The sequence below is a fragment of the Parambassis ranga genome, unplaced genomic scaffold (assembly GCF_900634625.1).
Source record: "Parambassis ranga unplaced genomic scaffold, fParRan2.1 scaffold_37_arrow_ctg1, whole genome shotgun sequence".
In the NCBI taxonomy this organism is placed as follows: domain Eukaryota; kingdom Metazoa; phylum Chordata; class Actinopteri; family Ambassidae; genus Parambassis; species Parambassis ranga.
Genome location: NW_021144804.1, coordinates 44,196 through 66,304, shown reverse-complemented (window position 1 = coordinate 66,304; position 22,109 = coordinate 44,196). Strand labels below are relative to the sequence as shown.

At 43.7% G+C, this 22,109-nt stretch overlaps 1 protein-coding gene and 1 non-coding gene across 2 annotated transcripts; both read right to left on the bottom strand.

Moving 5' to 3' along the window:
• Positions 1 to 8,095: 8,095 nt before the first annotated feature.
• On the bottom strand, positions 8,096 to 9,023 carry LOC114431080 (dynein heavy chain 7, axonemal-like). The gene is made up of 3 exons (XM_028398744.1): positions 8,870 to 9,023; positions 8,714 to 8,747; positions 8,096 to 8,317 (listed from the first exon to the last, which is right to left on the bottom strand). Exons 1-3 carry the CDS (start codon positions 9,016 to 9,018, stop codon positions 8,096 to 8,098), a joined length of 405 nt encoding a protein of 134 aa, XP_028254545.1. The 5' UTR covers positions 9,019 to 9,023.
• A 6,905-nt stretch (positions 9,024 to 15,928) lies between these two features.
• On the bottom strand, positions 15,929 to 16,000 carry trnaq-uug (transfer RNA glutamine (anticodon UUG)). Its single transcript has one exon. It is a non-coding gene; the product is annotated as a tRNA-Gln (tRNA).
• Between the last annotated feature and the right edge of the window lie 6,109 nt (positions 16,001 to 22,109).

Below are 22,109 nucleotides of genomic sequence, written 5' to 3'. Positions count from 1 at the left end.
AGCAGAGGGAAACAGAAGAAACCTGACAACTGATAATGGAGGAGATGAGGCTGGAGAGAGAGAGAGGGAGAGAGAGAGAGAGAGAGAGAGGGAGAGAGAGGGAGGGAGAGAGGAGAGAGAGAGAGAGGGAGGGAGAGAGAGAGAGGAGAGAGAGAGGGAGAGAGAGAGAGAGAGAGAGAGGGAGAGAGAGGGAGGGAGAGAGGAGAGAGAGAGAGAGGGAGGGGAGAGAGAGAGAGGAGAGAGAGAGGGAGAGAGAGAGAGAGGGGGGAGAGAGAGGGAGAGAGAGAGGGAGAGAGAGAGGGAGAGAGAGAGAGAGAGAGAGGGAGAGGGGGAGAGCAGAGAAAGAGCAGACAGACCTCAGCTCATACAGAGGATGTTGGACAGCAGTGATTTTATGTTCTGTGTTATTTAAATGTTACTTATTAAATTAAAGGATGATATTAAATCGTTCTTGTCTCTGTGTTCTTAAACTCTTCTAACCTTGTTACATTATGTGTTTCATTACCTATTTATAATTTAATAAACTTTTGAACAACTTCTCAGTGGCCACAGTAAATCATTTATTGTGTGTGTGTTGTGTTATGTACAATATTTACAAAGACACAGTTTGAACATTTCTAACTATTTACCAGTGGGCATTATGAAAATGTGCAGTTTATTATTTATAAAGATCAGCAGAAAATCCTATTCACAAAGAACATATATATAAATGTTTGGCTGAGCAGGAGTCCTTGGTGCTGCTGGACTGGATGATGCCACGGTGAAGACCTTGGAGTCCTCTGGCTGTGAGTGGGACATCATCTGGGGGAGGGGGGTGTCTGTCTCCTCTGTCCACCACATCGTCCATCAGGGTTTGCAGAGCTGACGATCGGCAGCTGCCATGTTACTAAAGATGTTTTTAAAAAGGGCAAAAATAATAATAATAACTTCAACAGAGCGGCTTCCAAAGCAGCTTAAAATATGAAAAGCTATAAAATATGTATCCTCACCCTCCAGAGGTGATGATGGTCAGTACACCTCCTCCAGGACAGACAGCTGGTCCTGCAGGGAGCCCCACTCTCCTCCACCCAGCAGTAATTCTCTGGTGCAGTGACAGACCTGATGCTTAATGACACATTAAAGCAGTGGTTTCAGGGTTATTTGCAGGGTTCGTACACATTTAGCTATTTATTTAAAGTATTAAAATTACAAACAGACCCTGTATCAAGTCTTACAACTGAATAAAATATAAATTACATTTAATCATATTTGTCTATCTACTGGTTATATATCTAGCGTTTGCTCAGTAACTGGTATATTAATTATGATCAATAATATGGTTAAACAGCAGCTTACCGTCACCTCCCCACTGCGCTCTCCCAGCCTGAAGAAAATGAGCCGTCACCGGTTTTGCTGCCGCTGGAGCCGCCTCTCCTCTTCCTCCAACAACAAATAAATATATTAAAAAGTTCCAAATGTCTAAATCCACACTGTTGTCCCGCTTGTTGTGTGTCCGTGTTGTGTCGCTGTCGCTGCTTTTGTTTTTCCCGGGGCAAAATTTATGACGTCGCGCCACAATCAGGAAGTGATTTGAAGGCCAGACCGTCCCATTTACCAACGGTGGAGGATCCTCAGGAGGATCCTCAGGAGGACGCGGCCTCCTGAGACCGCGTAGGCTGCGTCCTCCGAAGGATGCAGACCCTGAATTGGGACACAGCTACAGACAGAAGGAGGAAGCACAGCGACCATGGACAGTTTAGATGAGCAGCTGCAAACAGCTCCTGGAAGGAGAAACACAGCACACAGAGGAGAGCGTCTGTCCACAAGGTGGCGATAAAAACTAATCCCAGTATTGATCACGGCGTTACACCGGGAGACGGGATGTATTATTGCAGACAGTCATCCACACGTTCACAGAGTTAAACTCACACAGACCAGAGGTCTGCTACAGTCAGCTGCACTGATCTTCTATCTATTGTCAGCTGTGCGCCCTCTTCCCTGAGCATTATCAGCTCGTTAGGCCAGGTCTTGTGTGTGACGTGCGCTGCGTAAGAGGGCCGTATGAGGAATTCTGCACACACACGTCTCGCGGAGTATGGTACCTCCGTTAAATGGGGATAACAGTGCAACACATAACATATGCATAGTCATATAGTCATATAGTCATTATTTCTTTATTATTTTACACATCATATCCAGATCATTACAGAAGTAGTAGAATTTAAAGTTACCTTTTCTATAGAACAAGGTCTATTGTTCTGTTTACTAAACAAACTGAACATGTCTTAACAGAATCAGAACCTAACCTTATGCTAATAGTCTTATTTCTGCATGGCAACACATAATTTACTGTTGCTGTCTGCACACAGCGGCCCAGACACATTGGCGACACACATACAGACACGTCTGCTCACAAACATGCGTGCACACAAGCATATACGTGTGCACATATACAGGTGAGCACACTCTCTCTAACAGATAGAGAGCGTGTTGTTTTGCTCACATGCTAGTTGAATAGACTGAACATCTACACTAAGCTAGGCTAACGTTAGTGATGTTTGTTTTTTTCCTTTCACTAATTGAATTGTAACATACTAAATATATATGGCCAGTCTCCCAGGACTGTTATTGAAAACTTTTGCCTTGGGGTCCTTCACAGCAGCACGTTCTACCGCACCAATAACACAGGGCTGCCTGCGGCTGTGCCTGACTTTAAACTTTTGGCCGATGCCACAATATTAAAAAATAGCAAATATCAGCCCGATATAACAGCGTTTAAAAAAATGAAAATAACTGCAAATATACACCTTGAGCTTTAGTCCATAGAAGTGGAATATGTGTATTTTGTAACTACTTGCCACCTCTCCTATCGGCCCACGACCTCTCTTCCAGCTGTACCGGCACGAGCTGTGGTCTGCAGGGCAGAAGAGTACAGCAAAACACACATGTACAAAAGACAGGTCCTCCGGCCAGTAGGTGGCGCAGTGACTGTAGCATATCAGCATGTCAATCTGTGCAGCGTCCGATGTTCAGCATGACTGTAAAGTTTCATCCACATTGGATGAAGTATGTGGGACATACAGCCAAAAATACATGTATTTCCTGTGCGTTGGCGAAGGGTCAACTTCGTGGTGGCGGCACAGCCAGACCGTGTGATGAAGTCCTGCATTTTTTATAACGTTTGGTCCCTAATGCCTTAAGAGTAAGCAGACCAAGTTTCAGGTGGATTGGAGAAATCCAGTAGGAGGAGTTCGTAAAAGTGTGGGGAGAAAAAAACTTCCTGTGCGTTTTAGAGGATACCTCCAAGAGACTTTTTTTCACGGCTACAGGTGTTACATATGTGTACCAATTTTCGTGTGTGTAGGTGAAAGTGCAACCCACATGTCAAAGTAGGGGGCGCTGGCGAGCCATGTGGCCACGCTCGCATGTGCATATAATTATATCAATCTGTTCAGAATGACAGGCTCAGCATGCCTGATTTTTTGGATCCACATTGGATGAAGTATGTGAGAGATACAGCCACAAAAACATCCATTTCCTGTGTTGGCGAAGGGTCAACTTCGTGGTGGTGCCACAGCCAGACCGTATGAGAAAGTGCTGCGGTTTTGATAACTCTTGGTCCTTGACCCCTTAAGGGCAAGCACACCAATTTTCAGGCCAATGGAGCAAGTCCCCTAGGGGGAGGGCACAAAACCGCGGGGAGTGCAAATTGGAACATGGTGTGGTTTTTGCAAAATGGCGGACTTCCTGTACGTCGTGGAATTTTCGTCCAAGAGGCTTTTTTCTTGTCACAAGGCGATACATCAGTGTACCGAGTTTGAAGTCTGTAGCACTTGCGGTGATTATTTTCACACTTTAGGGGGCGCTGCAGAGTCATGTGGCCACGCCCACCAATGGTGACAGTGGCAAGTTGCGATTTTCGTCGGGGGACAATTTTGTGCCAAGTTTGGTGAGTTTTTGAGCACGTTCAGGGGGTCAAAATCGCGATGCCGGAGCCGGAAGAATAATCAAGTATAATAATAAGAAACGCTTGCATTTCAATAGGGCTCTTGCACCATTCGGTGCTCGGGCCCTAACTATTATTCAAGTATATTCCAAGATTATGTTCCTGGGGGTCAGGAATCAACAATCACGGCCATAGAAAATCTACCCGACCATAACTAGCAGGTGCTGTGTATGGTCTCTACTGACCAAAACAAACCTCCATCGGTTCAAGATGTGACCACGTTTTCTTTTTAAATTTGGCTTCATAATATATTTATTTTCCACACAGCTGAGGACGCTGAACATGCTGTTCCATGCTGGCCGACATGGTCACGTTCATTGTTACTCCTAAAACGAGTGAAAATAGAATTTTATGGAATGTTTACTTCCTGGTTTGAACAGAAACGGGTCCTGCAGAGACACGCCCACGTCTGTATCCACCAACACGGGCACCAGGTAATCCGACACACCGGCAGGCGGAGTAGTCCACAGTCCCGTAGCTCTTCAGCGAGTGCAGGGTCTAACCCACAATTCCACTTCTGCTGATGTTAAAAAGTAGCTCACGGCTGTATGTGTGCTTCCTCACATCCAAACACGGCGATGACTTACTACAAGTCTGCCACACGTGCAACATAGAACAACAAAACAACGAAGACTCGGGAGAGAGAGAAGCCGCCGCACGTGTCTGCGCCGCCATGCTTCTGATTTTAGCTCATTTCATTTCAGAGTGCATTTAACCGGCATAAAATCGTCATATCTCTGCTGACCTGCAGACACCAGTCATGCCCGATCAATCGCTGCATCTCTGATGCTGACTGAGAAATAACAGCAGCTGCTCCGATGTTTTCAACAGTAAATAAACGAAGCACAGAGCTCTGAGGAGCTGAACAGAGAGAGAACAGCTGGAGGGACACATCTGGAGCTCCAAGTCATGAAGTCAGTGTCCTCACAGTTTGATCAGTTTTCAGATCACACACAGCAGCATCAGTAACACTGAGCAGACATTACACACACACACAGTCACTTATAACAGGGATGATAAGTAAAGTTCTTTACAGTAAATTCACATTTTATTATCACTTCACACATGGCACAGTATATGTGGCAGAGAGTTAAAGGTGGAATATGTAGTCAGAGTTAATACCACATATTGCCACTAGGTGGCAGCACTTGAGCTAAAAGTTGTGTTTCCTCCTCTCCTGCTTTTTGTTTCCACTTACTGTACAACACGATCATGTGGCTGGTGTGCTGCTTTCTTCGGAGTGAAGGACAGCAGCAGCATTTACTCTCATTTTCTATTGACCTCAATCATTTCTTTCTTTGACCACAGTCATTCATACATGTCTTTACTTCATGTGTGTGGGCAGCAGTGGCTCAGTGGTATAGCAGGGTTGTCTAATAACTGGAAGGTTGGTGGTTCAATCCCAACTCCTCCCTAGTCACTGTGTGTGTCCTTGGACAAGGCACTTTAACTTTACCTACCTGTATGGTGCTCTTTGCTGGGCTGCATTAAGCAATTTCCCCATTGTGGGACTAATACAGGTTTTTTAATTTGATTAATGTGTTGCTCTGATTATGACATCATTCTCCACTTGTCTTAAACAGGACGGTTGGGTCTGCTTGTGACATTACTCATCACTTGGTCTGTTGAGGAGAGCTGTTGGTCTTGTTATGACATCACAGGTCAGTTGCTGTGTTAAAGAGAGCTTCTTGGTTGGGTTGTGACATCACTGTTTACTGAGTGTGTTACTGCTGGTTGGCCTTGTTATGACATCACAGGTCAGTTGCTGTGGCTCAGGTGGAAGAGTGGTAGTCCACTAAGGCCCCGTTCACACTGGAGAAAGTCATTCCAGCTAGAGTAGGATTGAGCCCAGACAGCCTTTAAGCTGGATGCGTTCAGACCATTGACAGTAAAAACTATGGACAGAGCTTCCGTGACGTCACCCATTTGTTTCTGAAGAGCCGTTTTGGGTCTCAGTGGGAGGTTCCGGGACGTGATGACCGCCGCCATGTTGGCAGCGTCACGTCAACTAAAACTCCGAATATGGACAAAGAGGGGGAGCACGAGCGGGGTTTAGGGGGGCGGGCGATCGTGGGAGCAGGAAACTCACGCTGTGATACGGCAACTGTCTGTCACTCAAGCGGCAACGCCCATAATTAGGCGTAATTTTAAGTCAGAATACAATTGAAACGAGTGAATTGTAAAAAAATTCACCCCCCCTACAATTGACACTAGAAGAGAACCTATCATCTGAGACCAGAGTGGTTTTTTGTACCAGGCCGTAAACATGTTAATTTCTGCTGTGAAATCGGCCATTTTAACATGGGAGTCTATGGGAAATGACTCGCTTTTGGAGCCAACCCCCAGCTGTTGCAGCGTGAATTACAAGTTTTGACACTTCCGCATGGGCTTCCACTTTGAGCCCCGAAGGTTGCCACTTGGCTCAGACCTATTTTCAAATCTGGCTAGCACACACTTGTGTCTGCACCAAGCGGCAACCTTCGTTGTACCCCAAGGGTACAACCACAACAAAATAATGATTATGAACTTATGAACTTACTCTTAACATTACTGCAATATTATTATATATTATCCTTGTCTTCTTACCCACTCAGGGTACAATTTAGTTTCCACACGAGGTACCATGCTGACAGACCTCAGCATGAGCTCATAGACATTAAGGAAGGCCTCCTCGTATATTTTGAAGTCAGGTTTAAACTTGACCTCCCTGTCCTCAAGGACCAAATAGAGAACAAAGCCTGGGTGCTCACTTACATGGACTGAGCGCTAAGATGGTGGAGAGCAAAACAAAACAAAAACAAGTGCAGCACAGGACTTTATGAAATGATCTTTTCAGCTCAGCTCATTGCATTGCTAAACTGTTATAATATTGAAGCTTACCGGATCTTGGGAAATCAGACATGTGTAGTCCTGCATTGAGTCTATTGCAAGGCTCTGCAGTTGGGAAGTCATAAGAGTTGCTGCACAGTTGAAGAAAGATAGTAGGTCCGCCGGATTGCTTTGGGAAGGCACTAGTTTGTGCCTTGAACCTCGGAAGTAAATGTTTTGTACATCGAGAAGCCAGCTGGAAATAAAACCACATTTCAGAGCATATTAGCTAACAGATGTCAGAACACACCCATAAACTGACCATTGCTCTCTCCTCTTTAACATGAAGCAGAGCTATCTCAGCTCTGTGTTATTGCTGAAAAAACTGTTAGGGTTTGAGTTCAGTTTGACGGGCAGGCAACAAAAGGCTAAGATACCACCAAATGAACAAAAGGCAAGGAGTAGAGCTGGACAGGTGGTAAAGAGCTTAACTGAAGAAAGATAGTTTGCAATGTCTGAAAACAGACGTGTTGTATTAGTGTCTCCTGACCTTCTTTCAAAACAAGTCCTTGGTGCTGCTAAGAACCCAATGCGTTGTTTGCCTTCTGCAAAGGTTTATTAAACAAAAGGCAAGCTGAAACAAATCCCCAAAAATCCAAAAGGCAAAAACTGAACTAACACTAACCAACCAACCATGAACAGAGAAAGTGACACTGTAATGCAGGATCAAACAAAAGTATCACAATGCACTGAGTAACTGTGAATACAGCTTATAATGAAGATAAGATCAAACTCCTACATTTATAAGAACCAAATCACATAAAATGAAGTAAATAAAAATGTGTTAGAGCATACTCACTTGTAAGAGACATCCCAAATGTGCATCACCTGCAACATGGTAGGGTTGATAGAATACAGCTTGTTATGCATCCTCTTTCGTGCACGGACAAACCATTGGTTCCATGGTTTTGGCAGTATTTCCACCCTAAAATGAAAGCATAACAAAGCTAATGCACAACAGTCAATTAATGATTCGAATGTTTTCCCATTGCAGCTTATTACGAGTTTGCTTGTACCAAGACAACAAGTTATCCATGTATGGCTCAGTCATTAGAGGCATTGGAAGCAGTGTTTACTATGTATGTGTCCTCTGATCACATCCCCCTGACTTACTCAAGTCTGTGAGGGGGCAGATCTTTTGCTTCCTCCTCGTCACTTTCCTTTAAACCTTCAAATGAATCCTTCACTGCAATCATAAACACAGGAAGCACAAACTGATTCATGTAGGATGCATGTTTGCATCTATTTAAGACTCGTGCTTTTGAGGGTAAGTGAATAAATACAGATTATTGTCTTGATGCTGGTCAAATAGTCATCCTTAATCTCATCCACCAGCAGCTCCATTGTTGTCCTGAAGCTCTGCAGGTGGCAGGGAATCCTTCCTCTAATGGTTTCCAGCCATGTGTCCTGCAGGGGAGCCACATTTACGAGGTCCATCCCTCTTTGGATGTAGAAGTTCAGCCTCTGTCGGAACAGCATTTTGCATCATTGTTAGTGGCAGTATACATTTTATAAGACTGACCTCCTTTGCACACTGTGCCTGCTCTACACAGGCACATCGTCTTGTTTAGCGCTCAATTTAAACCCAGGTCATTACTACAAAACTAATGTACACCAGAGTTACTTTGTTGAATGTAAAAAGGTGAAGACATCTGTACACAACTACAACCACTGAGACCAACACAACACAACAGTCAATAGGCTGCTATATCGGTGCTTAATCTCCATTAATTATGGGCAAAGGCACAGAGGGCTTATGATATAGATACACAGGAACTGATCAGCCTGATGGCCTAAGATATATAGGCTCCTGCATATAGAAACTCTTTCAGCATCGACTTGGTGATCATGTGTTTTTACCATGTTATCTGTGTCGTCTTCCTCCTTCTGCTGGCTGAAATGATAGAAGAACAGAAAAGGTGCAATGACTGTCAGTGTGAAATGAAAATAATTAGTAACTCTATCCTCAGTCGGACATGAAATGAACCCTCGACAGACTCTGAACCGGTTACTTGCCGGATTGTCCTCAGCTGTTCTTGGATATCCATATGCCTTTTATGAAGCTGTGCCTGAGGCTTTCTGTACATGCTGGAACCCCCACGGATCCATGCCGCCCTTCTTCTCTGGGCTTTCTCAAAACTTCTACTGGGTCCACTGTCTTCCATCAACACATCTTCTGGAGGACATGATGGCAAACAGATGCACCATCACACTCACAGCAGTATCAAATGATATGAATTGATTATCAGTCAAAATGTGAATAACATGTGTGAGTACTACACCCATGTGTGGAAGCTGCTTCAGCTCCCCATGGTTCTTTCTGGTGGAGTGAAGGAGTTTTTCCTTAAGTCATAAGTACAATGTTTGTGTATTGTCTAACTTAATGTAACCACTCAGGAGACCCAAGGAGTTCTGTTCTGCCACCACTGCTTCAGTCCAGAGCCAGAGAGATGTTGTACTCCACCGCTCAGGTTTACAGGGGCTGGCTGTCCTGTCATACTCACTGCAAAACAACATTGAGTTTATTATGTAACTTTAATGTTTATTTTTTCAAAACAAATTCCAATGAAAACAAATACATAAAACTGTCAGCTGACAGCCTATTATTAGCCTATTATTATTATTATTATTAGATAGCCTAGTATTTTTTATATGAAGACAAAATCCACTTCTGTTTTGGCTCAGCTCGCCGTTTATTGACAGTATGGAGGGGCGGGAACAACCTAGCATGGCACAGGCGAATCCATCAGTAGACTGGAAGACAGGGAAGGCACGATTCACACTGTCCCTGTGGACGCACTCAAACGGCGGCTGAGGCACAGGGCCAGGGTTTCAGTTAGGGTGCACACAGATAACATACTTATTACTAGCTGCATTAAATACATTTCCCAATTCAATATCAATGTAACATCCATCAATGTACATCAATAAATATAATGTCAAAATAGACCACATACAACATTAATCAATATACATTAACAAACTGTCAGTGTGCATCAGTGTATATTGATATAATGTACATGTTCTGTAATATTGAACCATATTATTTTACACCAGGCATTCCTGTTCCAAAGACCAAACATCCGAGCACACACAGCGACTACAGACCAGTTGCTCTGACTCCACATGTGATGAAGTCTCTGGAGAGGCTGGTCCTCCAATCCAATCCAATCCATCTTTATTTATAGAGCACCTTTTAAAAGACAACAGGGTCAGCCAAAGTGCTGTACACAGCCTACCAAGCATAGAATAATTGACTAATAAAATAGAATAAAATGAAATAAAATAAATATAAGTTTGATAAAACATAGGAGTATAAAACCATACAATAAAAGCACCAGTCAGGGGTAAGAACAATAAAACAAGTAAAAGTCAACAACTCAAACAGAGTTAAAAGCCAGAGTAAAAAGATATGTTTTAAGTGATGACTTAAAAACCATAAAAGAATCCATCTGTCTAAGGTGCAAAGGCAGTTTGTTCCACAGTTTCGGACCTGCGACAGAGAAGGAACGGTCCCCCCTGAGTTTTTTTCTGTGTTTTTGGGACGACCAGGAGAGACTGGTCAGCTGACCTTAGAGAGCGAGCAGGGCAGTAGAGCTGGAGCATGTCTGACATGTACTGAGGGGCGAGACCATGAAGGGATTTAAAAACAAATAAGAGAATTTTAAAATCAATAAGAAAACGAATCAGGAGCCAGTGCAATGACTTTAAAATCGGAGTAATGTGCTCACGTTTCTTAGCCCCAGTTAAAAGCCGTGCAGCAGCATTCTGTACAAGCTGCAGTCGTGCAAGTGAAGCCTGGCTGAGCCCATAATAAAGTGCGTTGCAGTAATCTAACCGATTCGTAATAAAAGCATGAATTAAAATCTCAAAGTGATGCCGAGAAAGGAACGGTTTGGCTTTGGCCAGTTGCCTCAATTGAAAAAAGCTCGCTTTGACAGCTGCACTGACCTGAGCATCAAGTTTCAGGTTGGAGTCCAGTTTTACACCCAGATTTGTCGCTGTGGACTTTTGATATTGTGTCAGGACACCCAAATCTATATCAGCAGCAGAGGCATCACTGGGCCCAAACAGTATGACCTCTGTCTTAGTGTCGTTAAAATTAAGCAGATTTGCTGACAGCCAGGATTTAATTTCCTAAACACAGTCTAAGAGTTTTTGAACAGAATGAGTTTGGTTTTGTTTTAAGGGCATGTAGATTTGAGAATCGTCCGCATAAAAATGGAAAGAGACACCATGTTTACGGAGAATGGACCCGAGAGGAAGGAGGTATAGGGAGAAGAGGAGTGGGGCCAGAATAGAGCCTTGGGCCACTCCACAGGTGAGAGGGGCAGCAGAGGACTCAGCAGACCCCACACGGACATTAAAACTTCTCCCCGTCAAGTATGACCTAAACCACTGTAACGCACTGCCCTGGATTCCCACACAGTCTTTCAATCGAGACAGGAGGATGTCATGGTCCACTGTGTCGAAGGCCGCAGTGAGGTCGAGCAGGACCAGGATGACACAGTGGCCAGAGTCTGTGGCCAAAAGAACATCATTAAAAACCTTCAGTAGTGCAGTTTCTGTGCTGTGCTGAGTTTTAAAACCTGACTGGAACACCTCAAAGATTTTTTGTTCATCTAAAAACCCATTCAACTGACTAAAAACAACTTTTTCTAAAATCTTTGAGATAAAAGGGAGTTTTGAAATCGGCCTAAAATTTGAGGACAGAAATGTCCAGACCAGGCTTCTTGATTAAAGGCTGCACCACGGCATGCTTAAAACCATCAGGGACCGTACCATTTATCAGACTGCTGTTTATAATATTGAGCACATCTGGAGCTACTGTTGGAAAAACCTCTTTAAAGAGACGGGGTGGAAGGAGATCCTTAGGGGAACCAGAGGGCTTCATATGACCGACAATGTTCTTTAACAGAGGCAGGCCAACAGGCTCAAATATGTCTAATACAGCAGGGTGCATGATCGGGTTTGATGGGTTAGATAAAGTATGAGGGCTCTGGTGCTCTCAACCTTGCTAATAAAAAAGTGCAAAAATGTCTCACATAGATCATCTGAAGCTTCCAAGCAGGCTGTTTTGGGAGCGTTAATAACATTGTTGATGGTTTTAAACAGAACACAGGGATTATTACAGTTGGAAGAAATAATGTCAGAGAAATATTTAGTTCTTTCAGTTTTTACAGTTTTCTGATAGTTGCGCCAGCTGTCTTTTAAAATTTGAAAAGACACCTGTAGCCTGTCCTTTTTCCACTTTCTCTCCGCTTTTCTACATTCACGCCTGGCTGCGCGTGTGACGTCATTCAGCCAGGGCTCAGGACTAGGTTTTGCATGCCTAGTTTTCACCGGAGCCACAGAGTCTAAAATAGACAGGCATTTAGAATTAAAACAAGAAAAGAGTGCCTCTACGTCTGCGGTACAAGGATCAGCAGCGGAGGTTTGACTGAAAGAAGCGGAGAATTGAGAAGCAGTGGAGGATGTAACGACCCGGTGGCGCTGCGCAGGAGCGCACGGCTTTTTGACCACAGGACATGGGAGCAGAAAGTCAAAGACCACAGGCATATGATCTGAAAACGATGCATCGTACACCTCTAAGTTTGCAACAGAAAAACCATGAGTCAGCACTAAGTCCAGAGTGTGTCCGTGCTCTTGAGTGGGACCAACGACACGCTGTACAAGATTAAAAGAGTCAATGATATTTAAAAAGTCTTTGGCCAGTGGTTTGTCCGGACAGCAGACATGAATATTAAAATCACCAAGAATTAAAATACGGTCGTAATTTGGCATAATTTCAGCCAAGAAATCAGAGAAATCTCCCAAGAAGTCTTTGCTGTATTTTGGTGGTCTGTAAATAACAGCGCATAGCACTGGGAGAGACGGGCCCAGCTCAAACACATCGACCTCAAAGCTGGAGTAAGACGATGTCGGAGTGAGTTGTTTACAGATATATTTATCTTTATCTTCTGGTCCTGAAACACCTGGTGCTGTTGTGGAACCATCGCTGGACCCCCTGCAGTTTGCTTACCCGCCTGGTATTGGAGTGGAGGACGCCATCATCTACCTGCTGCACAGAGCACACACCTACTTGGAGGAGGCAACACTGTTAGAATCATGGTCTTTGATTTTTGCAGTTTAACAGTCTGAGTCTGTGGTGGAGGGGACGGAGAGGAGGATGCTGAGGAAACTCCTCAGTATTCATAACAACACGCCCCCTGCAGGACACACTGCTGTCCTACAGGAGCACATTCAGCCGTAGACTGAGACTACGAGGTCTATATTTCTGTTTACTTAGCACCTTATATCTCCAGATTTGTATCCATGTATCATGTATTGTGCTCATACTGTGTACTGTACTCTGATTGGATTATAGTGACACGTATACTCTGATACTCTGTACTTAACTGCATTTAATGTAACTTGATACCTCTGGCACAAGAACTTCCTTCGGGATTAATAAAGTTATATCTTATCTTAAAACAGTACTCTAATGCAGTGGTCCCCAACCACCGAGCCGGGGACCGGTACCGGTCCGTGGGTCATTTGGTACCGGGCCGCACAGAAAGACTGAGCAAAAAATATATTATTCATTATCTGAGTCTGAAAGCTGTTTCATTTATAAATCGATCAGATTCATCCGCCTGTGCCTTTAAGCACCTGCCCAGACGCTTGTCTCGGTCACGGGATACGGCCCCAAAATTAAGCCCACAAGCAGCAAAAATGAATAAAAAACAAACGTCTTTGGAGAGCTTCTTCGGAAAGGGGAAAAGGCCTAACGAGGAGACAGAAGAAGAGGAGCCTACCCCTTCAAAGAAAAAGAAACCTGCATTTAAAAGACTATATCAGGAGTCCTATTTAAAATACGGATTTATTGCAACAGGTGATTCTCACACACCAAGTCCACTCTGAGTGATGTGGCGACAGACTCACAAATGAGGCAACGAAGCCTTCAAAACTGCGAGACCGAGCACCCTGCATTAAAAGACAAGCCATGGAAGAAAACATGAACAAGAACGACTGAAGCAATTAATGACGGCCAAAACTAAATTACGGAGTGGACTGGACATAAGAAACACACTTCGGGTGTCATGTCTCCCATTATCCCTAGATGGGACCGCCTCATTGCTGAGAAAGCTCAAAGGCTCCCACTAATTAAGCATAAGAGTAAGTTGTCTCTTTATGCACTTTTTTTTCAGTGCCGGTCCGTGAAAGTATTGTTTTACATGATACCGGTCCGTGGTGCAAAAAAGGTTGGGGACCGCTGCACTACATCATCCATCCATCCTCATCCATCCAGCAATGGATAGCGCATTGGACTTCTAGTTAAACACAGGAGAAGTGATTCAAAGGTTGTGGGTTCGAGTCCCACCAGAGTCAAAGTGCCTTTTAACTTTTAACCTGTGGCGCTGTCCTTCAGGGTGGATACAGCTCCTGTCCTGAGAGCTAGAAAAAAAGGACTGCACTCAGACATCCCGGAAAACAGCGTTGCTGCCCCCGGCTTTGTGACCGTACAGGTGGACAGAGATCTGACTGGTGTGAGCTTTTGCTTGGCACAGAGGCAGCTAATAAACTGAAAGTTGTACCTTTTTCAAATGACATGGTGAGGAGGAGAACAGAAGATCTCTCAGCTGACATTCAGGCACAGCTGCTGGATAGACTGCAATCATGTAAGCAATTTTCCTTTCAGTTGGATGAATCGACAGAGCAGAGCATCTCCAGTGCTGCTCAGTTGATAGTTTTGGTGTGCTATCCCTGGAAAGGAGATATTTTGGAAGACTTTCTGTTCTGTAAGTTATTGCGCAGATAAAGTCTGTCAATCCAGAGATTAAAGCTGCTCACTGTATGCTGCTGAACATGAGGCACTGCTGGATCACTCTGAGGTGCGATGGCTGTCGCAATGGCTGCAGCACAGAGCTCAAACTGTACCGACCAGCTCAGAGGAGAAGAAGAAGGAGCAACATCACATCAGGAAGGCCCTGCAAACCTGTGGCTATCCCAGCTGGGCTGTCATCAAAGACCCACAGACAACAAGACAAAGACAACAACTGGCTGAGGAAGAACATTGTCACTGCAGAACTGAAGAAGCTACTCGGGGGAGTGTTGGTCCCACTTTTAGGGTGTTTTCACACTTGCTCCCTTTCGGCCCTCTAAACGAATGCAGATCGATGACTCAGGATTTTTTGCTCTATTTAACTCTAACTCTATTTTCCCTGAATGTGCAGTAATTTAACCAGAAAACACAGGAGAAGGCCGACATTCTGCTTCAAGTGAAAACTACCCAGAATTCAGTGCAGTGGAGGAGTCTGAGAGCTCTAGTGGACCTGGTGTGAACAGAAAGAGGACTAAATTACATAAAACCAGTGACCCTGACATGATTTGAACATGCAACCTTCTGATCTGGACTCAGACGTGCTACCATTGCTCCATGAGGTCTGTTCACAGCTTCTGCTCTTCCAAGGACTCAGTTTAGCATGACATGATTAGCTTGATGTTCATATATGTGTTACTCATTATTACTAGATGAGCTGCACTGAAACATCCAAGCCACCACGTCCCAGCACATGTCAGAGATGCAGAACAGATGGAACAGTCTTATGGAGTGATGGAGGCCATGAAGCCTCCTAAAGCTTTGAATGGAGCTGAAGTCATGATGCACTGACCTTTCTTTTTATATAATGTCTCATAAGTATTTGTTATAATATTGCCCCAAAAAGTCAGCCACACTTGTGTGAAACCAGCCTGTCCAGTTAGGATCAACACTGATTGTGAATCAGTTTCAGCTGCTGTTGTGCAAATGGAGCAGACAACAGGTGGAAATGAGAGGCAGTTATCAAGACAGCCCTATAAAGGAGGTATTTGTTATAATACTTTAATAAATTATGTCTTCAGCTACTTTTATACTCATTATTAATCCCAGATTAAGGTGTCATTTAGGAGAGAGATTTAAATTATATCTTTATGTAACTTCTCCTTCTGATACACTCTGTTATTCAGTTACAACATGCTGACTGGAAATCTGCAAAATGAGCCCTGAATTTTTAGAGAAAGTAGAAAGGACACCAGTATTACTGTCCAAACAAAAGGTTCCACTGAGATTTGAACTCAGATCGCTGGAGTCAAAGTCCAGAGTGCTAACCATTACACCATGGAACCTGCTTCTCATGGGTCTTCTTCTCCTCCTCTACCCGGCCGACTGTCAGCAGTTTGACATTGGTAAAGATACGTGCAAAGATTTCTTTGTGTCAACAAAGATTGAACACTTTGCATATCACTGTCCTCCATGAGGAGACTGTCCTCCATGTCTAGATAAGGCTTGCTGTCTAGCAGCTGGGAGAAATGTCTTTTTGTGGCTGTGGCATTAGCCCAACATTGAATCATAAAGTTTATTTGTTGCATAACAGGAAGTGGTCTTGTATTAGGGTGTGACCCTCCTGAGAAGCAGAACCTCTCCTCTGATAATTGTCTCTCATTGGACAGATATGAAAATTAGCCTGAGCTATCCGGGCTCTACATGTTGTTACAGAGAATAATTCTGTGCAGACAGGTTACCTGAAACAGAGAGCATTGATTCAGGGTGAACTTCCTGTGTGTGCAGACAGTGGAGGTGGTTTCAGGTGTTATAAATTGGCATCCCCATGGTTCAGATGAAGAAGTGGTTCCAGTTCCTTACAGGTCCTGTTTTCAAATCCCGGACGAGCCCACATCTTTGAACTTCAGTAGATTGGATGTTTGCATTTACAGGATTAATCTTTATTCCAACTTAGACCCTGTAAACAGCTGTCTGCTCAAACTCCCAGCAGCAATCATTCTAGAACTGAGACCAAATCATCAACCGCAAGCTCTACTTCCGACTGTATCCTGGGGAAGCCACTCCACGCCTGTGTGGACTCCCCAAGATACACAAGGAAGGAGTCCCCCTCTGCCTCCTTCAGGTGATGCTTTATGGCCTCTGATGTCACCTGGAGATAGTGGAGAAAAAACAGACAAAAGAAGTGAAAGAGGAGCATGACAACTAGAACAAGAACAACAAAAAGTTTCAATTACAATTAGGAAAACGATCAGAAAGTTGAAAATGATGACAGGTATGATCTCTGCCAGATCCCCACCTTTGACTCCTGGAGAGTCTGAACGAGCTCCTCATTGTCAAGTATATTCCCCTTAGAGTTAGAGAGAAGCTCAACAATGCGGTCCTCGATATCTTTCAGCTGATTGCGGTCAGCGTTGATGCGAACAATCAGCTTATTGCTCTGTTCCTCAAGATGTGGACTCTCAAGACGCACCACATCACTTTAAAGAGAGAAACAAGTTGCAGGGTAATTGTAATTTTCAAGGGTTTTGGAGGTAGAGAAAGGAGAAGAAAGGGGGGAAAAGAGAAGGAAAAGGGTAAAGTTGTGAATGTGAGTCTTAAAGTTTGGTTAGAATTCAATATCTGTCTTGTGTCTACCTGAGCAGTTGGTCCTCCAGGCCAGACTCAGTCACAGTGAAATTGATGATTGTAACTTTAATACATTTCTGGAAAACAGAAAAAAATGTACATGCCAAAAGACACATTTTACATTAATCGAAGCCAGGATCACACACACTACAATTCTAATGAAACACTAATTAATTTATGAAGATTTAACTGTCATGTCCCTCTGCATCATCAGTGCCTTTGTTTTTTCTGTCTAACAAAAACGCTCCTCAGACTTATTCGGCCGTTACAGTCACCATGCAACCCCTGGTTTGAATAAACACTGGAGTAAACCCTTGCATTCACAGGGTCCTTCTGCTCTCCTGGCTGGTGTTGAACAAAAGGGCATTGCACACAGGTGTAGCTGGCAGGTGATTTAATGTCTGCAGAAACATGGTTTGATGCCAGGCGTTCATTATACTGCCCAATATGTAGCTTCAATGGCAGAAGGATTCACAAAGGTTCTTGTGTGCGATACTGTTTTTATTCCAAACGTGTGCTTCTTGGAAAGCACATAAATACCTATTATAGTTGATAGCCGTTTGGGATTTTGTGAGCAAAGGTTTGTTGAATGTGAATTCCAAGACTCCTTAGTGACCTAACTGTCTCTGGTGCACACTTGCTGATGCCAAGTGTATTACCTACAGCATTCAAGGAAACATGATCAGACATGGAAACACAATAAAGAAGCAGTGAAAATATCTTAATTTAGTGCAGATTTGCAATGCTGAACGAGCTGGTTGGTGTCCTTTCTACTGTATGAAGGGAAGCTTGGTATTGTTGCGTTAGGTATGCTGGGGCGGAGGCCAGTCTGTGACTTTGTCTCTGACTGTGTCTGAAAGGAGGTTCTATTTTCATAGAATACATATGTCCTCTGAATTAATTTACGCCACCTGATCCTGTGGGTCGATCATAAGAGGCCAGCGACGGTCTTTGGTTACCAGGATTGCATTCTCTGTAGATACAGTGTCACAGGGCAACCCTTCAGTGTTCCACTGGAGGATGTCATATGGATCACTCAGAAAGTCGATCAGGCTGAAGGGGGAACTGATGGGTATGTTTAGCTTCTGACACTGCTTAATCCACTGGGGAACAAGAGTAAACAGGGTATATGGTATTAGCTGTTACTGCTTTTTCACAATATGTTTCTAAAAAAAAACTCTAGACCAGGCTCACATTGGCCATACCAGCTGCACACTTTATCACAGAGGCCCTAAAGGTTTTAAACCATCCCATCACACTGTACCTACCAGCTGTCTATGGTGGGAAGTGAAGGCTCCATAGTAGGCAATGCAGGCAGCTGCAATGCATACATTTCCCACAACACTGTTGATGTCCTGCTCAAGATTTGCAACATTTTTTTCCCAGCGTATCTGCTGTCCCCCAGAGCAGAAGTCAGTTTCCCTGCTCTGTCCTGTCGAGCCTGTGTCAGAGCCATTTTGTAGGTCCTTCATCTGATCCTCCACCTCCTTAAGTTGTTGTTGCTTGTCCCTTAGTGTTTTCTTGGTTGTATCCAGCTCTGCCTGCGTAGGTAAGGGTAGCGGGAGAAGAGTATGCAGACCAGTCACACAGAGCGGTGCATGGCAGATGAATAGCCAAAGTGACAAAGGAACAGACAGCAGACTGTGAAGAAATATTGCAAATGTGCATGTGTATCAGTAATAATAAACTGCACTCTTTATGACTGACCTGTGCTTTAACCACGTTTTCTCTTTCTTTGGAGTAAAGATCCATAGCTATGACCCACATGCACAACGACCCGCAAGCTTTGGACGCCTTCTCCACCTAAAAGCAGCACATGATAAAGTATTACACCCAGCACACTGAAACAAACTGTGTCAAATTCCATCTATTTTTTCAGAATATATATCATTAAATCTACATAGCCTACAGTACAGTGGATAAAGGATATAAATTACATTGCCATTCCAATACTGACATTATGACATTTACTACAAAACTGCCCAAGTGTCTGAACTCTAATCTTTTTTTACTTTAAGTAAAAGAAAAGATAAGAGAAGTTCTGTTGATAGATCCGATAGATCATGTCCGAATGTTGGACATGAAATTCAAACAGACCTTCTCAGGTAGGAACTCAGAGTTGTTGATGTATTTTTGCAGCTTCAGCAGGATCTGAGGTTTGCTATTATCCTTGTCATAGTCTGTCAGACGCCTAAGGAAATTGAAATCTCCCAGTAATTGCTTGGCAGAGCTCCAGTCTGGTCTGTAAAAAATAAAGCAATATTAGTGAGAAACGGTCAATTCCCCTTGTTTCTTCTGATCCCCTCCGGAGTTGGTTTGTGAGGAAGGAGCAGATAAATTCTGGTCTCAAGATTACAATTTATTGAACAATGAGGCAGATTCTGAGTCACAGAGCTCTGGGTTGTTGACCACAAAGAACCAAAGAAGAACAACACAAGAACAGGACAACAAACAAAAACAAACAACCACACAGCAACAACGAGCAACACAACAACAACTGGACATGGAATTCACACATTGATATACCCCATGGGCGTTCCTACCTGCCGGCCCACAGGGGCATCTACTATCCCCCCTGCAGACCCTGGGTCATACAGCGAATAGACTATTAGTGTTTATTCCCTAATAAGGTAAAGCTCCAATTCCTCAAATCTCATAGGTTGTGAGTCCGATCTAGGAATGACCATAACATGGGCACTCAGGAGAAAAACACATTCCTTTAGAATCTGGCTTTTATCAGGTCAGAGGTGCTGCTGTCCTTAGTCTGAATTTATGACCATCTCGTACCAAGCGGAGCTCCAGAGAGCAGAAAAACAACTGATCTCATCTGCCACAGCCTGAACTGCAGAAAACAAAGTTATATGACACACTATGAAATTACTTCTTAATACATTCAGTATCCTCGAATTACTTTGATTTTCTATAAAACTTCCTAACACATAAACACTTATGAAAATCACATTATTAAGCGATAAACACATTTAAACATGAATACTTCATGTTAGGGGCACACTCCTCTATATCTGAACACACACTGCAGAATCAATTCTTTCACCCTACACTAGACAGGCTGATTTCACACTGTGGCCAGATCAACCTGTCTCTGGCAACAGGTTAAGTACCACAGGCTTTTAAACTGCTGTGATCTCCAACCTCACCTTTATTTCTAAGATATTTCAAAGGGTGGCTGCAAGTCAGTCCACCTACAGCACCGGTCTGTTTGAAGTGCTCCAGGATTCAACAATAATCTGTTAAATATCACAGACCAGAGTGAAATCAAGTCCTTTTGAGGCAGAAATAAGCCCCTGGACTCACTGTGGGGCCACAGTCCCTTTTTGATGAAAACACCAGTTTTTGAGGTTTATTATTTTAAAGGGGTCTTCGTGGTATAAATGTGCTGGCTGCATCATAAGTTCTTGTTATTTAATGATAGTTAATTATAACTTCCTGGACCTGCAGACTCTTTGTCTTCATATGGGCTGAATGAAGGGAGACTAGCACAGATTTGACATGTGTGACTTCCACATGCTTTCCTACCATGAATGGAACAAGTCAAGCAGCACATGATGTGTTTGTGTAACACTGGAGATGTTAGCTGTACATGTGCAGAACAAAGACATGACCCACAGCAGACCATCATGTCCTTCTGATCAGTTTATTGAGTCTGTTTGTGTCCACTGCTTTCAGTCTGCTGCCCCAGCACACAACAGCAAACAAAATGGCACTGGCAACCACAGACTCATCAGCAGCAAGTTAGGTGATATTCAGGCCTTAAAAAATCCTTCAAACTTGGCACACATGTATAAGGCCTTCCTGCGATTGAGTCCTGTGAATTTGGTGCCTGTGTGTCAAAGTATAGCTGAGAAATTGCTGGAAATACGGTAAATCAGGTTTTCTTCACTGGAAGGAGGCCTGAGGTGTGTCACAGAATTGCTGAGTTAGTGCTGGAAATCATGTTTGGATCCCTACAGGGTCTCTGTAGGACCCAGAGGACAGAGAGTCCCACAGTGCAGACAGGCCCCCCTCTCAAAGGGGACAGGCAGGACATCTGGCCGGGGGAGAGGGAGGGGCCGGGTGGAGGGAAAGACAGTGCAGCAGCTCATTCTGCTGCAGACAGAGGGAGAGAGCAGACCATTCTGAGAGAGCTCCAGCAACTGTAAGTTAAGCTAGTTTCTTCTTCATGCTAATAGCTTAGCATAGATCCCTGTGCAGGTCAAAACAGCTCATATTACCAGTGTTGATGCATGTACTTTTATACAGCTTCAGTGATTTGATTCTGCAGGATCTGTAGCTGTAAAATTACAGCTGAAAAACTTTTCTGTAGCAGAAAAAGTCAAATGATTCAATCTGGTCAGCTTCCTGTTCAGCAAAGACAAAACAAACAATTGCATCAGTGCACAGTTCTATGTAAGTGATCTGGTGAATAACTTTTAATATAAAATACTTATCTTTATGTTTTCCCCTTTAACAAACTGTGACGATCCATCTGAGAAGCCTCCTCTGGGACTGAATACAACATCAAAACTGGAATCAAGTTAACGAGTACAAGGCACAGCATTGTCTAATAACACACAAACATAAAATAACTTCACATTTACCTCACTTTCTTCTCTCTTTGTCTCACTCTCCCAGAACACCCAGAAACCTAAAACATCTTCAACATTCTGAAAACTGGGTTAGCGCAGCACATAAAATACATGAGAACACATCTGAACATATGGAACACAGCAATGAACAAAACCAAGTAGCCCCAGACCTGAACACAACAGGTGTCGACGGGAGAAAAGCCTGATCTGTCGGACCTCATTCAACCGGCCGTGCCCCGTT

What these genes read in the sequence shown, in the direction of transcription:
- LOC114431080 (XM_028398744.1), bottom strand. Translation starts at nt 9,018, where the DNA reads ATGGAAGACAGTGGACCCAGTAGAAGTTTTGAGAAAGCCCAGAGAAGA. An exon ending in GAACAGCTGAGGACAATCCG is followed by an intron (nt 8,748 to 8,869) that starts GCAAGTAACCGG and finishes CTATCATTTCAG; the next exon opens with CCAGCAGAAGGAGGAAGACG. An exon ending in AAGACGACACAGATAACATG is followed by an intron (nt 8,318 to 8,713) that starts GTAAAAACACAT and finishes CTGTTCCGACAG; the next exon opens with AGGCTGAACTTCTACATCCA.